The sequence below is a fragment of the Bubalus bubalis genome, chromosome 19, assembly GCF_019923935.1.
Source record: "Bubalus bubalis isolate 160015118507 breed Murrah chromosome 19, NDDB_SH_1, whole genome shotgun sequence".
Lineage (NCBI taxonomy): Eukaryota > Metazoa > Chordata > Mammalia > Artiodactyla > Bovidae > Bubalus > Bubalus bubalis.
The window spans coordinates 2686837-2704165 of NC_059175.1; the positions used below are offsets into that span (position 1 = coordinate 2686837).

Sequence of the window (17329 nt, forward strand, 5' to 3'; positions counted from 1 at the left end):
TGAGTGTTTAAGCCAAGCAGATTCAAGGTGGGGTATGTACCAGGACTTACATATTTTGTCTATAAAAAAGACATAAATATGTGTTCTAACATACATAGATTTTAAATTAGATAAGAACTATGTTTTATGTAAAAAATTAACATATCAATTTCATATGAAGAAATTCCAAGTAACTAGAACTGTAATATTATTTGCCTTCTCTGTATTATTGTTAGGTGATAACCATTGTAACTCCTGGGAAAACACTACAAAATTAGAAGTTCAGAAGTTCTTGCCAAAAATTTATGTTATTTTATCAGGAAAAGGTTGATATTCGTAAAAACTTTCAATATCATGGTAACGACATTTAAGACATGTTTAAAATTTCAAAATACGCTACTTTGACTTAGCAAATAAGAATATTTGTGCTCATGCCACACAGTTCTAATTAAATAAAGATAATTTAATAGTGATTTCAGTTTCACTCATGAACAGAATATAAACATTTTGAGAGATTTCCTAGGGATTTGTCTTCCCCTGTGTCCTCTTTACTTTGCTAGTGATTGCTTCCTTTAGGCACACTCCTCTCGGTTAGAGCACCCTGTTTCTCCATGCTGTTCTCACGCACTGGCCTCCCACTCATTCCTCATTGTTCACTGAAGGCTTTTGCAACTAGCTGTGTTTTGCTCTCTGTCCCAAACCCTGCTGTGGTATAGATAAGTGTCACTTCTTTCCCATTCAGTCGTGTTGCTTCCTCTTCTCTACTCAGAAACTTCTGGTGGCTTTTTCTGTCCCACATGAGAGAAATTCCAAAATCTTGGCCATGGCCCAGAGTGTACAGTGCTACTTCTCTGACCTTATTTCCTATACTTTGTCATTCAACTCAACTACATACACTGGCTTCCTTGGTATTCTTTGAGTATTACTAATATATTTTCACTGTAGGGGCTTTGTGCTTCCCTTCTGCTTGGAATGCTTTCTCCCAGATTTTATATAGTACTCTGTCACTTCAGTCAGGTCTGTATCCAGATGTCTCTACCTCTTTTGACCTCCCTTTCCAAAATAACATCCTTATCCTACTCTATTTTTTCTTCTCAGTACTTACTATCTCTTAATGTTTAGTTGTTTATTTCACTAGAATAGGGAAGGAATAAGCTTTATCTGCTTCGTTCGCCCCTGTATTTTTATCTCCTCTGTGTGGCAGAACCTAAACTCAGAGTTTTCTCTTAATCTCTTTAGCAGTATGAAAATATTACACTCTTCTGTGGATAGGTACCGCTGTGTGTGTGTTTGTGTGTGTGTGTGTGTGTGCGCGCGTGCGCGTGCTCAGTTGCTCAATCATGTCTGACTCTTTGTGACCCCATGAACTGTATTAACCTCCTAAGATACATTTTTTTTTTTAACCTTAACTGAGCCTTCAGCATGGCTCAGTGATTCTGTGTTGTTTTAGTAATTCCTATCTTCTGATTACCAAACACTTATCGAACTGTTTCTCTTGCAAGTTTTATCCCACATGTACCTCTAATTCAGTGACTAAAATTAAACTCATCTCTTCCATCCACTCCCAACCCTGACTTTCTTCATGTGTCTCATCACTGTCCACTCAGTTGCCTAGGCTTAAATCCTGGGAGTTCTCCTTAACTTTTTCTTTTTTCTCTCACCAGCATCCATGTGGTCATCAAAGTCTATCAACTTCTACCTTCTACTTATCCTAGCTAGTTTCAATTATTTCTGTCACCCTGCTGTTTTAACTCCTGTCATCATTTACCTAGAGTCATGCTGTAGTTTGAAATTGACACTTTGTTTCCTTTCTGGCTTTCAAAAACAAAGATCTGATTATATCTGTGCTTTGCTTAAATTTAACTCTGCAATGACTTTCATTGCTATTGGGATTAAAATTAATGTGGCTTGTCAGGCTCTTCATAATCAGGGTCCTACCTGTCTCATTAGCCTTATCTCCTGCCACTAACTGCTTTATAGCCATACTGGACTTTTTTTCAGCTCTTCAATGAGTCGCGCCTTTTTTTTTTTCCCTGTCTAGATAATTACACACACTTGCCATTTTCTCTCAATGCTCTCTTTGCTCTGTTACATCCAAGAATGTCAGGAGTTCTTGCTAATTTCTTCATAGTGTTTATTATAGCACTTGTCATTCCTTATTCTAATTATTTGTTTTATTGTCTTTCCCAGCATAGATTATAGATTTCTGGAGGACTGGGAATATATATGTTTTGCTCAGTGTTATTTTCTGAACTCCTAACATATACCTACCTTTATAGTAGGCCTTCAAGTGTTTATTGACTGAAAAACTACTTATGTAATTGTATATAAGGAGAATGTAAAAGAGATAAAAGAGTTAATTATCCAAAAATTCATTTCTTTATACTTGTAATGGTGTGCATATACTTGAATCAAAGTTATTTAATGTATTTTGTATTTGTATTCCCTTCATGCTCCAAAGATAATTTAAGATAAAGGTAAAAATAAATGTAGGCCACTAAATTTAAACTGCAAGTGAATATTCAATAACCTAACCTAACCTATATACAATACAAACTCTGGTGTTAAGCGTTTGTTAGAGGTGGCCACAAATCTTTGAAGAGTCGTATGGCAGAGACTACTAGTTGTCTTGTATCTCTTCTTTCCTTCTTCTGCAGTAATAGAATACCTGAAATGTTTTGCTGGGCATTGGCCACCTGAATAAAGACTAGATTTACTATAATCTCTTACATCTGGGTATGGTTAAGTGATTATATTCTGGGCAGTTGAATGTAAGTAAACGTGGTGTGTGTAACATATATGCACATGGGTTTATCTGAAGAATCTATCCTAAACCATGAAGTGACTGTGCGAGTGAAGGCAAGTATAACAACAAGATGAGGGGAACCTGCGTCTGGATACACCATGGCTCACCAGCTAGTCCTAGAGCATTGCCTTGGATTTTTGCTTGAGAGAGAAATAAACATCTGTATTGTTTAAGCAATTGTTATTTTGGATTTCAGTTACTTGCAGCTGAACTTCCTGTATTAATGCAGCTATCAAAGCGTATTTGACAAAAGGGTCATGTGCCCCCCTGGGAACTTTTTCCTACTCTCCTGCTTAGGATAGCATTGCCTCTTAAGCAAATGCAAATCACCAGCTTAATATGAGTTGTAAAGGCACCCCAGCAAACTTGTCTTTTGGTTTCATGTCTTCCTCAGATTTTTGGAATGTATGCTATTTAAAGGAAATAAAAGTAAACAAGCAATTGCATAGAATCAGCAAAGAACTAAAGTAGGAAAAGGGAGGTCCTACTCATAAAGAATTTAAAAGCAGGATATGCATTACTTAAAATCACCTGAATCCAGAGATGAGGCTTGGTGTCTGTATTTATTTAACTAAAACTACTTCAGCAGTCTATGCGTTGAACAATACGTAGACTTTAAAAGCTAGCTTTGTTCCTCCTTTCAAAATCAAAGAATAAATACTTCTTTAGAAAAACAAACATGGTTGATAATCTGATTTTTAAACTTGATCTTTATTAAGCTTTCCTTCATAAATTTTAATAGCATTAAAGATATTTAGTGAGTCAAGTTACTTTTAAATAAGTAGCTTAATTTAGCTATGTAACTATAAAAATGGTTGCCAAAACATTATTTCATAACACTTTGGCAGTAAATACCAAGATTTATAAAGAAGTTCATTTGCTGTAAACAAGATATTTTCTTCGTAGAACTCTTTGCTAGTAGGAAAAAGGACAGTAGTTGTATTTCAGTGAAATATGTTTATATTCAAAATGAGATTATTAAAACTTAACATAGCCTTAATTTTATACTGTGTTTTAGAAAATTAATAATATGAAAAAAATAATTGGGCAGGATGTTTAGTGAGACAGATCAGTGGAATAAAATAAAATATCCAGAAAGTAATACAAATTCACAAATGGACCTAATGTATATGATAAGGGGTAATTCAAAATGGTGGGCAAAAGTAGACTATATGAGAAACAAATGAAGTGTTGAAGCAGCTGGGTAGTCATCTGCAAAAAATGTTGAGCCGTATCTCACAAGAGATGTTCAAGATTAAGTTCCAGTGTATCATAGCAGTATATATAAAAAGATGAAATATAAAAGCACCTCAGATTTGGGTAAGACGTTGTTCTTATGCAAAATCCATAAGAGTTGTCTGAGCAGTAGGTTTTTCATTTATTAGCTGAAAGGAAACAAGGTGATTGATGGCTAGAGTTTTAGAAGTTTTCTGCATGTAATCTTTTAGTAATTAAAAATTATAATGAATTATTAATAAAAGACACCTTAGTGAAACCCTAAGGAATAAAAGGGATTGAAGGAGGACCACGGATGATGGACACAAGGAGGTCTCCTGTTATGCAGAACATTAGTCGTTATGAGATTAAAAAATAATAAATATTAGAGATACCATTTTTTCAGATTCCAGTAAGTTCTAAAGTTTAGTATCACTCTGAATTATCTATGTGTATAGACACTTTCCTTTACTGGTGACAGGAGTATAAGTTATTTCAATTTCATTGTAAGGCAACTTCGTTGGAATAGCTATCAGAATTATAAATTCATATTCTTTAAGCCAATAATTTGACTTTTACTGTAAGGTTTATATTATAACTGTAAATGTGTGGAATGATGTGTTAAAGATTGTGAATTTCAGCATTTTTGTAACAGCAAAATATCATAAGAAACTTTAGTGTCCATCAGTAGGGGAATGTTGAAAATAATATGGTTAATGGCAGCACACTCCAGTATTCTTGGCTGGAAAATCCCATGGACAGAGGAGCCTGGCGGGCTACAATCTATGGGGTCATTAAAGAGTCAGACATGACTTAGTGACTGAGCACACATGGTCATATAATGGAGTGTTAAACAGCTGTAAAAAGAGAATAAGAAAGTTCTTTATATCTGACATGAAAAATCTATAAGGTAAATGAAGAAAGCTAAGTTTAACAGTATAACAGTATAGTATGCTTCATATGTGTAGAGTTGGGAGGAGAATAATTAGTCATATTTGCCTGTACATACATTTAAAAAGTCTCTGAAATGCCACAACCTGTTGGCAGTGTGCATGGGTATGTCCTTGTGTGCATACGTGGATGCAAGTGGGTGGGTTAGGGCGGGATCCAGTTGCCTTTGTACAATGAGGAAAAAAAGTAGGTACTGTTTGCTCCGGAAGTTCTATTTCTGTCTCTTAAAAATTTTACTATGGTATGCTGATTTTGTTAGCACCAGCCGTTTGGCAGCCGTTCTTTGGAAAATTTTAATGAAAATAGATAATAGAAGGATTTTTTTTTTTTTTTTTTTTTGCGGGGGAAAGGTGGGGGAAAATCCTAGGCTAAGCTTTTTATTCTAGTAAGTTTTTCTTTAGGAAATTTAACTTAGCCTTTAGTTCATTTATGATTTTTGATATAATTGCATACTGATATTAAAAATGTTTGATTTTGTTAAGATCATCTTATAATTTATTTCAGGTAAAATTTTTATTACTCATTAAGAAAGCGATATAGCTTGATGGATGTACCTCTTAATTTTTTTTTTTTTTTTGTACTTTGAACCATGTGAGCTCAAAATACATGGTTTGATGAAAATGTGTTGTAATGAAAAAATACAAAATTACACATTCAATATCACTCTCGTTTACTAAAATGTTTTATAAATATATATTTTTATATATTTTTAAGTTGATATCTATGTTTATATGATATATAATGGTACCTATTTACCATATAGATGTTATATATTTATATGTATATCACGTGTATTTATATATAAAATTTAGTAAATTAATGACTGTTATGTCCATGTAGGTGTCTAGGCATGTATATGTATGTGTTAGGAAAAAAGGATAGAAGGAATTTGACCAGATTGTAGTATCTCTTAATGTGGGATTTCAGATGATTTTTGAAATATTTTCTTTATAAGCATTTGTATTTTTTCACTTTTTATATTATATAAAATTGTTGATAAATGTTTTAATATTATTTCTCTAAGAACTTTTACTGAAGCCTTTTTTTTCCTTCATGAAAAGAGTTTTTCAGCTTATCTCTTTAATGGATACCGGATTGCCTCAGTGTTCTAATGAGAAAATAGAACTTGCAATTCTGTGGTTCTTGGATCAGTTTCGTAAAACATATGTTGGTGATCAACTTCAAAGAACCTCAAAGGTAGGTTTTTACTAGAGATTAAAACTAGTATTATTGAAGAAAAGATGTTCACATGTAACACCTTTAAGCTGAATGATATATTTGAGCAGTTTCTACATAAAAAATTAATTGATCAATTGAAGTCGATTAATTGTTAGTAAAGGCAATGTGAGATTGCTCGTCTTATGCTTAGATTTACCATTGTCTTTGAAGATTGATTGGCAGTTAGTGAATATTTGTTATGTAGTTAGTCATCAAATAGTTACGGGTAAAACACCGTACTGAATTTTGCCTTATTGTGTTGTATTTCAAGGTTTAAAACATAAATTTACTCTTTTAGTAGTTCTGAGAAGTATTTGTTTTGATATTTATTTCTGTGATTTCTAGCATATTTTCCACTCATTCCTCAGCTTTTGTACATGATAAATGATGAGGACAAGAAGAGTAAGAAGACAAGCCTTTGAGAGGCCACAATTAACCCACCTTAGTGAAGGGAACACTTGTACTCTGCTAGTTGAAAGTTTTAGCTTGATATTTGGGTAAATTGATCTTAAGGCAGTAAGGTGTTACTGAAGGCGTTTATGTGACCCTAACCGGATACTTAGTAGTGCTGTGACACTTGGGTAAGATCCATGAGGTTTTTCCTTCCCCACATCCTTCTCTGTAGCAAGTCCTAAGAATATTCTTACCTCCTTTGTATTTGTAGTTTGTATTAGTAATGTAGAGAGATTAAGTTCTAGAAGAAGCTTTTTATATTGGACTGAGCTTTTTTGTCCTTGGAAAATTTAGCTAAACCTTCAGTTCATTTATGGTTTTCTCTTAATAGTAGTTGTATAGTAGTTTGAAAAGTATTTGATTTTGTTAAGATCATCCTTTAGTTTATTTCAGGTAAAGTTTTCTTTGTTTTTCAAAAAAGTGATGTAGCTTGATCCTTTCTTTGTCAAATATACTGTGATATTTTATTGCTGTTTCAGGATTTTTTTTTTTGTTCAGGATTAATATTAATAAAATTTTCTTAGAATTAAGCTAATACTGAATGAGACCACTAGGGACAAAAAGGAGTAGCTAGATATAACTGTTTTAGGTTGACAATAAGACAAAGGAGAATCAGACAAAAATTACATGGTATGAAATTTATACACATGGAATTATGATAAGTTGTCAGGTTTCAAATGTACCCAGAGAGTTTGTATTTTGCTTTTGCAGAAGTGAATACACTGGAGATATTACTTATCCAATATCTATTTGGTCTGGGTTTTAAATCAAAACAGTGTAATATAGAGTGCAAAAGCCTTCAGATTATTGTGGGGCTTCCCTGGTGGCTCAGACGGTAAAGCGTCTGCCTGCAATGCAGGAGACCTGGGTTCGATCCCTGGGTCGGGGAAGATCCCCTGGAGAAGGAAATGGCAACCCACTCCAGTACTCTTGTCTGGAAAATTCCATGGATGAAGGAGGCTGGTAGGCTACAGTCCATGGGATGGCAAAGAGTCAGACACAACTGAGCATCTTCACTGGTTCCCTGGATTCTGTAGGGCATACACAGATTCCATGTGACTGTGGCTGTATGGGTTAAAGGCGTACAGGAATCCTCAGGAGCTCCAGACCAAGGCCCTGTGACCTTGGTCTTTACTCCTGTGACCAAGGTCAGTGTCAAAACAAATAATCTGAAAGTTTCCTGGATTCCTGTACCTCCCTGGGCTGTTAACTTTATGACCATTGCTGTACAGTCAGGAAGCCCAGGGCAGAGAAGAGAGATTCTCTGCAGTCTTGGATGTCTTGTGACCCAGCCAGTGTCTAGGTGGGCATAGTCTTAATTGTTCTGCAGTGTTTGCTGCTACTGTGGCAGGATTGACCTTAGCAAGACATGAAAAGTGGGAGATGGTTGTGTTGATATACAGTTGATTGATTTTCCCAAAGAAATGGGAGATCTAGATTTTTATGTAGAACCATTTTATCTCTTAACAGCTTTACTGGTTTATAATTGGAATAAACTGCACTTATTTAAACTGTGGGGCATCCTAGGTAAATCAGGAGTAAAGAATCTGCCTACCAAGCAGGGGACACTGTTTCAGTCCCTGAGTCAAGTAGATCGCTTGGAGAAGAAAATGGCAACCCACCTCAGTGCTCTTTCCTGGAGAATCATGGACAGAGGAGCCTGCTGGGCTACAGTCCATGGGGTCGCATAAGAGTCAGGCACAACTTCGCGACTAAACAACTGTCTTCTAAAATGCTCTCTACCTGCTTTTCTATTTTGAGGAAAACTGACTTTGAACTCATAAGTTTCTACTTTGCTCTTACTTCCTATGTTTGTTCTGTTTCCTAATCTTACTGGTTTTATTTTCTAAATATCTCTCAGTTCCACTCCTTTCTCAAGCCCCTTATTTTTTATCCTTGTTATTACTGCTTGTCATTTCTCACTAGATTTCAGAAGTCTTTTGGTTTTACTCTGTGTTTCCTTTTTGCCTCCTTCCAATCCATTTTCTATACTGCCACCAGAGTAATCTTTTCTTCGGTAGAAAGACAGAGAGAATAGTGTAATGAATCTTCCAGTTTTGTCAAATATGAATGCTTTGTCACATTTGCTTTAGATCTGTATATTTCAAAATTAAACATTAAAAACATATTGGTCTGATTCTGTTCTTCTTACTTCTTGCTCAGAAATAACCACTACCCTGAACTTAGTGTTACTTTCATGCATGATTTTGTTCTTTCCCATATTTCTATATATTTGTTAATAAAACATAGTATTATTAACTTTATAGAAAATTGTTAGATAATAACTTGCCTTTTTTGATCAACATTGTTTTTGAAATTTATCTATGATGATATATACAGTTTTAATTATTTTAATTAATAATTAAGTATAGTACTGTGATATATTACTGTGATAATTAAATATAGTACTGTAATATATTACTATGCCATTATATATTCATTTTTTCTGTTACTATATGTTGGGTGTTTCCAGTTTTAATGTTTACCAAAAAACTGCAGTATGTACTCTTAATACCTGTTTCCTCATGCATATGTGTAAGTTTCTCGAAGGTAAAAATACTAGGGGTGGAATTGCTAGGTTGTGGAATGCTCATTGTCTTCAGCTTTACAAGATAATGTCAAGTCGTCCTCCTAAGTGTCGTAACAGTTTATTCTTCCTCCCCCAGTAGAGTAGGTATGTGTTGCTCTATATTGTCATAATACTTGCTTTTGTCAGTCTTTAAATTTTGCCAGTCATTACAAAATATATTTCTTCATGTGCCATTTCTCTGCTTAAAATGAACGATTTTCCATTATTTCCAAAATAAATTTCTTCTATGGTCAAACTTCACTTACCTTTGCAACTTTTTCTTTTGATACTATATTCTCTTCTATGCATGGTGTATATGTGCTGCTGAATATTTTCCACCTGTATATTTTAATTATCCAATGAATATTAATAACTGAATGCAGAGTTCCAGAGAATAGCAAGGAGAGATAAGGCCTTTTTAAATGAACAATGCAAAGAAGCAGAGGAAAATAATAAAATGGGAAAGAAAAAAGATCTGTTCAAGAAAACTGGAGATATCAAGGTAACATTTCATGCAAGGATGGACACAATAAGGGACAGAAATGGTAAAGACCTAACGGAAACAGAAGAAATTAAGAAGATAAGGCAAGAATACACAGAACTATAGAAACGAGGTCTTAATGACTGGTGTAGTCACTCAACTAGAGCAGACATTCTAGAGTGTGAAGTCAAGAGGACCTTAGGAGGCATTACTGCAAACAAAGCTAGTTGAGGTGATGAAATTCCATTTGAGCTATTTATTTAAAGTCCTAAAAGGTGAGGCTGTTAAAGAGCCATACTCGATATGTCAGCAAATTTGGAAAACTCATCAGTGGCCACAGGGCTGGAAAAGGTCAGTTTTCATTCCAATGCCAAAGAAGAACAGTGCCAAAGAATGTTCAAACTACCATACATTTGTGCTCATTTCGCATGCTAGTAAGATTATGCTCAAAATCTTTCAAGCTAGGTTTCAGCAGTACATGAACTGAGAACTTCACATGTACCAACTGGTTTTAGAATAGGCAGAGGAACCAAAGATCAAATTGCCAAAATCCATCGGATCATAGAAGAAGTGAAGTGAAGTGAAGTCGCTCAGTCATGTCCAACTCTTTGCGACCCCATGGACTGTAGCCTACCAGGCTTTTCCCTCCATGGGATTCTCCAGGCAAGAATGGTTGCAAGGCAATTCAAAAAAACACCCACTTCTGCTTCATTGACTACGTTAAAGCCTTTGACTGTGTGGATCACAACAAACTTTGGAAAATCCTTAAAAGAGATGGGAATACCAGACCTCCTTACCTGCCTCCTGTGAAATCTGTATGCAATCAAGATTCAACAGTTAAAACCAGATGTGGAACAGCAGACTGTTTCCAAATTGGGAAAGAAGTGACAAGGCTATATACTGTCACGCTGCTTATTTAACTTATATGCACAGTACATTATGCCAAATGCTGGGCTGGATGAAGCACAAGCTGGAATCAAGATTGCCAGGAGAAATATCAACATCCTCAGATGTGCAGATGATACCACTCCAATGGCAGATAGTGAAGAGTAACTAGAGAGCCTCTTGATAAGGGTGAATGAGAGAATGAAAAAACTGGCTTAAAACTCAACATTCAGAAAACTACGATCATGGCATCTGGTCCCATCACTTCATGGCAAATAGAGGGAAGAAGTGGAAGCAGTGACAGATTTTATTTTCTTGGGCTCCAGAATCACTGTGGACAGTGACTGTATCCATGAAAGTAAGAGACGCTCCTTGGAAGAAAAGCCATGACAAACCTAGACAGTGTTTTAAAAAGCAAAGATATCACTTTGCTGACAAGGGTCCATATAGTCAAAGCTATTGTTTTTCCAGCAGTCTTCTATGGATTGAGAGTTGGACCATAAAGAAGGCTAAGTGCCAAAGGATTGATGCTTTCAAACTGTGGTGCTGGAGAAGACTCGTGAGAGCCCTGTAGACAGCAAGGAGATCAAAGCAGTCAATCCTAAAGGAAATGAACCTTGAATATCCATTGGAGGGACTGATGGTGAGGCTGAAGCTCCAGTACTTTGGCCACGTGATGCAAAGAGCCAACTCATTGGAAAAGACCTAATGCTGGGAAAGATTGAGGGCAGGAAGAGAAGGGGACGACAGAGGATGAGACGGTTGTATGGTATCACTGATTCAATACATATGAGTTTAAGCAAACTCCATGAGATAGTGAAGGCAGGGAAGCCTGGCATGCTGTAGTTCATAAGGTTGCAGAGAGTCAGACATGACTTAGTGCCTGAACAACAGTTTATTCAAGCCATCCCTATCCAAAACATCAATTTTACTTTTGTTGGTTACAAAATTGCACCAAAAGTTGAATTCAGAATGTTAGTTAAAATGTGGTCATTTAATCTTGGAATGTATTTTCCTTTAAAAATAGATCTACAAAGAATTATTATTTAACCAATGACACTGATAAGCTCTATTTTTAATAGAAAAGTCCTGAATTCTGGCCTCCTAAACTAAGACATCAGAAATTGAGGAGGGAGCAAGTTCCCTTTCCCTCTTTGGATTTAAATTTTCAAATTGGTAAGTTAGTCTTAAGAGTTTTTCTCTGCCTTTTGTTACTCCCAGTTTTGACATCCTATACAGTCAGTCACCACCAGAGGGATATTCTTCTCTAAAATGATCTGTACCTCTCTTTTCTCCATCACCACACTACACGCAGCAACACACATGCACACAGGAACACACAAGCACACACCTCACAAATTTGCTTTTTCCCCAGATATTTGGCATCTGCTAGGTGTCAAGAGGGAAGAATCTCAATTAATTGTATGGGTGAATTATCCTTGAAAGGATTTGCCATTTCTAAAGAAGATATTTATTAGTGCTGAAGAATTTCTAGTAGTATAACAAAGTGAAGTACGTGAAAAATCAGGCTGTTTGAGGTAGTTACTTAGACTGAGGCATTAAATGGTCTGGAATACACTTTCTTGTTATTTCTACATCCATCTCCCTTTTTTGGCTTCATCCTCCTGAATTAGCCGTTTACTAAAAAAAATTCAAATTGCTTTTCAGGAAGGTTCTCAGGGCATTGTTATGAAGCTAAAGGGAATGAGGGCAGCATAGTAATTTATAAATAGGTGACCATACTTCAGGTTTGCCTAGGATTGTTCCAGTTCACACTTGTGTGTGTGCTAAGTTGCTTTAGTTGTGCCTGACTCTTTGCAGCCCTATGGAGTGTGGCCTGCCAGGCTCCTCTGTCCGTGGAATCCTCCAGGCAAGAATACTGGAGTGCGTTGCCATGCCTTTCTCGAGGGGATCTTCCCGACCCAGGGATCGAACCCCTCTCTTACGTCTCACTGCGTTGGCAAGCAGATTCTTTACCACTGTCGCCATCTGAGAAATGCTCACACTTGTTGCACTGGCATAACTGACAGTGTCCCTGTTTGGATAAGTTATGTGATCACTTTATTTATAAGTCATATGTTCATAGATAAGATATTGTACTAATTCAAAAGTGGGAAATAACTTCATTAAGGCCAGGCAAGTGATCCTCTTCTTTTGATCCTCTCACTCTCCATACCTGAGTAAAAGCCTTTTTTATAATCATTGGATATATAAGCACACTGCCTCCTTGTAATTCTATGGAATAACTTGGAATTTGCACTAAGACAGTAAGTGCCTATTGATGTATTTTCAAGTTATCTAAAATAGAAATAAGAACATTTCAACTTTCAGGTATTATCTTTCTTTTTGGATTTTGAAATTATTTTTTGTAATTGCTCTACCTGTTATCAAGCTTTTTTCCTGTTGAGTACCACATGAAGCAGCAGATGGCATTCTCTCTCTACAATTGTTAGATCCCTCTGTGTAGAATGTTACTAACAGCTAAGGGTAAATTGAGTAGGAAAGCACTTGAATAATGAAACAGAAAAACATATCGTAATAGTAACTTAAGTTGACTGCTGTAAGTGTAATCCAGTGTTGAAATAATGTACTTGCTGCTTTTCCAGGTAACTTGGATATATTTCAGTTTTTTGTAAAACAGTGTTTGTGTTTATATTTAACAACACAGTTTTAAGGAAAGGTATTTAAGAAATCACAGAAAACTGTTTTGTATATAGGATTTTCACTTTGGTGAAAAATAAGAAGCAGCTTTAAAACATTTAGACAGTAGGCATTTAGCATTAAAAAGTATTCTCTAGTGTATCAGGTATATCATCATGCTGGTTATAGGGGAGAGAAAGTACCTTCAAAAGTTAAGATTGTCTTTTGAAGCTTGAATGTTAGAGAATAATGATCACTGACTTCAGGGACTTTTTTTTCTGTTAAGTGTTTTAAAAGACTTTTAAAAAAGCTTTTGAACTTTCATTTTGAACTACTTTCATGTTTCCTGTATAAATATATCATAATTTGTCCTTGTGATAGAGTGTTATTAGAGCTAGCTACATTTTCCTTCTTGGATAATGGTTAGTACTTACAGTCATAGATAATGCTTATACCACTGGATTGTTTTACTACTCACGGATTTGTTCTTTCATTTGTCATATACATCTAATACGTACATATCAATTCAGATGGACACTTTAAAAAAAATATGGTTTCTCTACATCCATTTCTACTTAATTCAACTTGCATGATAATATTTATTAACTATTGAAAAACACGTCCTGTGTCTCTGCTTAACAGAAAGTTGAGCAAAGTAGCCTAAGGCCTACTTATTTTTTTTTAATGTTTTTGCTTTGTAAATGGGTTTGCCAAGTTATACTTGGCACTCTACTCCCTAAGTGCATTTAAGTGTTGATTCAAGAGCGTTAAGTACTAGACAAGGAGGTTTGCAGCACAAAAATCTGAAGTTAAAATCTTAGCAGCTGTTAATAATTGAAATTATGATGTAATTTGGAGAAGTATAGGATTTAAGTTGGAAAAATAATGGTCTTGGTTTATTATTTTTAAACTGACTCCTGTGTGTTATTTTAAGGCTTCCCGGGTCGTGCTAGTGGTAAAGAACCCACCTGCCAGTGCAGGAGATTTAAGAGACGCGGGTTCAGCCCCTGGGTCAGGAAGATCCCCTGGAGGAGGAAATGGTAACCCACTCCAGTATTCTTGCCTGGAGAATCCCATGGACAGAGGTGCCTGGCGGGCTACAGTCCATGGGGTTGCAAAGAGTCAGACATGACTGAAGCGACTTAGCACGCCATGTATTATTTATCATACCTGATCAAATATACCATTATTTGACATATGTAATCATGTAATTCTTTATACATACATTCCATAAATCCTTATTGTCTTATATGTGCTGTATATTATGCAACATCCTGTAATACAAAGATAATGATTATTTGTAAAAACTTATTATAAGTATGTAGTTATACACAGAGTATCTTAAATCTTTATTTTTTCCATTTATTTTAAATGGTTATAAATTCTGAAGCATTTATAGAATTTAACATTTGTGGACAAAATGCACAAAGTTAGATTCCATGTGCATTTGGATTATGAATTAGATTATTTTGGCTTGTTCTCCTCATTAATTTTTTACAAGTAAGGCAAAAGATAATACTTTCTTTTGGTGTTGATTTTTCTGCCTCAGATACATTTATCCTCTCATCTTTTGATGTTTGAAATTCTTCTAGTGATTCTAAGAAATTGTTGTGATAAAAATAACAAATGAAATATGTGGATGTGATTAAGATGTATCTTTGAAGAGTTTTCAGCACTAAAGAACACTCGGTTTAAAAAGGTTTTAGTTTTTAAATTTTACAACTCAAAAATTTCTCTTCTCCCCACATCAGTCTGTAGTTTTTCTAAGTAGGTGTTGGGTCTTGTGGAAATCATACACGAGATGATCAAAAGGTGAGGCGTGCCAGTCTACTGCATTTATATTAGAAATGTATTCACCTGTGATAATATTGCTAAAATTGGTTATATTCTTTATTATTTAGCGTCAAAGTAGTTATCAATGGGAATCTCCTCTTCATTCCAGAAAGTATCTTCTTTTCTTCTGTTGATAATTGCTTCAAGTAGCTTGCTTAAATGGAGAAGGCAATGGCAACCCACTCCAGTACTCTTGCCTGGAGAATCCCAGGGACGGGGGAGCCTGGTGGGCTGCTGTCTATGAGATGGTACAGAGTCGGACACGACTGAAGCGACTTAGCAGCAGCAGCAGCAGCTTGCTTAAAGGGAATCCGAATGAGAGGGGATCCATCCTACTCCTGATGCATAAATCCTGAAGCTGTGTAATATTTGTAAATCATCCATCCCACATCTTTGTTTCTTTTACCTTCAAGGAATGCTTGAAAGTGAAAGTGAAGTCGCTCAGTCGTGTCCGACCCTTTGCGACCCGTGGACTGTAGCCCACCAAGCTCCTCCGTCCATGGGCTTCTCCAGGCAAGAATACTGGAGCGGGTTGCCATTTCCTTCTCCAGGGGATCTTCCCGACCCAGGGATCGAACCTAGGTCTCCCACATTGCAGGCAGACGCTTTAACCTCTGCACCACCAGGGAAGCCCTTAAATACAAGAATACAGTCTCTCAGAAAACCTCCTATAGAGACACAGAACTTCAGATCCAAGGAATGCTTAGCACGTTTTATATGATGACTTGATAACTGGAATGATAAAAAAAAAGTCATCTTAGCTACAAGTTTGTAAATAAATATGGTTTAAAATATTTCCAAAAGAGTCTTAGGCTTTAAGATGGTGATTTTACATTGTCAGATGTTTTCTACAAATTTAAATGAGGAATACTGTGAATTATTTTTGATCATTTATTTAATAATTTTTTTAAAGTTCTTTATAGTAACTACTTAATCATTTATTTAATAACATGTTATGCTTTTTGGTAGCATAAATCTGAGAAAGTATTTTGAAGACATGTTAGTATTTGAAGAATAGGTATTTTTAGCCTGAGAATGAGCCTAATATTAAGTGGTTAAGCCTTTTAATAATATATTCACATGTGGTTTATATTTTTCTTCCTCAAATATATTGTTTCTGCTAATTCATGTTCTTTTTTTTTTTTTTTTTTTTTTGCTAATTCATGTTCTTATATGATAAACAGGATGGGAAATTTACAAGGAAGGCTTATTAAAAAACATACATGAATGATAAGCCAGAATTGCAGGCTGTTTATTAATTTATACATGTATAGTGTGATTAAAATGATGTAAAACAATAAAAAATAAATATTAGAAAAGATAGAAGAAATATAATAAAAATGGCTGTCTATTAATATTTAAATAACAGGAAATTTTTTTTTTTAATAGTTTCAGATTTTTCCTACTGGTTGTATTGTATATATTTGGGAAATCTTGTAAAGTTCAGTCGAACATGCTTAAATATGCTTGTCTATGTCTGAATGACACTGTCTTTTTTCAAATGATAGTTTTAGGCAGCAATTTAATGCAGAGCATTCTAGGCAGTTTATTGGATGAATTTGTTTAAATGTGTTGTCAAAAATTATTCTCTCTCTATATTCTAAGTCATATAAATTTAGTTTCTACTATATATAGATGGATGGAGTGTGCATTTACTAGATTCCTACTAATTTTAGAGAATATGTGTGCTTATATTCCTGCTTAATTCTGTCAAATTAGCTACCTCCAAGTTATGTAATGTTAAGCCTCTTACTACCATGTGGCAGTAAAACAGATAAATAGAAACGTCAGAAGCATGGATTATAAGAGTTAATGTTTATATTTCATCTGGTACATTTATTTTTTCTTTCTGTGGAAAGGCCAAAAAAATTTTTTTTAGCTTAAACAAAGGATAAATGAGCATTCTGAATAAGGCTTCTTTACTGTCCTCATGATTAATGATCACTGAACACTTTTGAAAGATTAGCATTTTTCAGAGCTGCTAAAAAAATATACTGTTTTATTTAATTACAAGAAAGTAAAGGCTCTTCACACTGACAGGTGGTGGAAATTAGCAGGCAGTTTTGAAATTGTGCTGTGCACAAGAAATTAGATCTCATTTTAATTCTGCTTTTCTCAACTAGCAAATGAGGTTAATGCCATACATATTCAGCTGATATGGATGAAGAAATTGATATAAAGTAGATCAACATAGCTACAGGGCTAGATTAATTTATAGGTAAAGAGGCAGTGATAAATGAAAGTAATGTAGTAGTGGTCACTAAACTCCTCTGCCATGAGGGATTCAATAGCGTTAGTT

General features: G+C 35.2%; 1 protein-coding gene across 6 annotated transcripts in view; it reads left to right on the top strand.

Moving 5' to 3' along the window:
• Positions 1-17329, top strand: part of RANBP17 (RAN binding protein 17) — a 362482-nt gene that overhangs the window by 101831 nt on the left and 243322 nt on the right. For all 6 annotated transcript variants that reach the window (XM_025270839.3, XM_044932591.2, XM_044932590.2 and 3 more), the window contains one exon: positions 6013-6148. In XM_025270839.3, coding sequence (XP_025126624.1) covers positions 6013-6148 — 136 coding nt within the window. The remainder of the gene's footprint in view (positions 1-6012; positions 6149-17329) is intronic.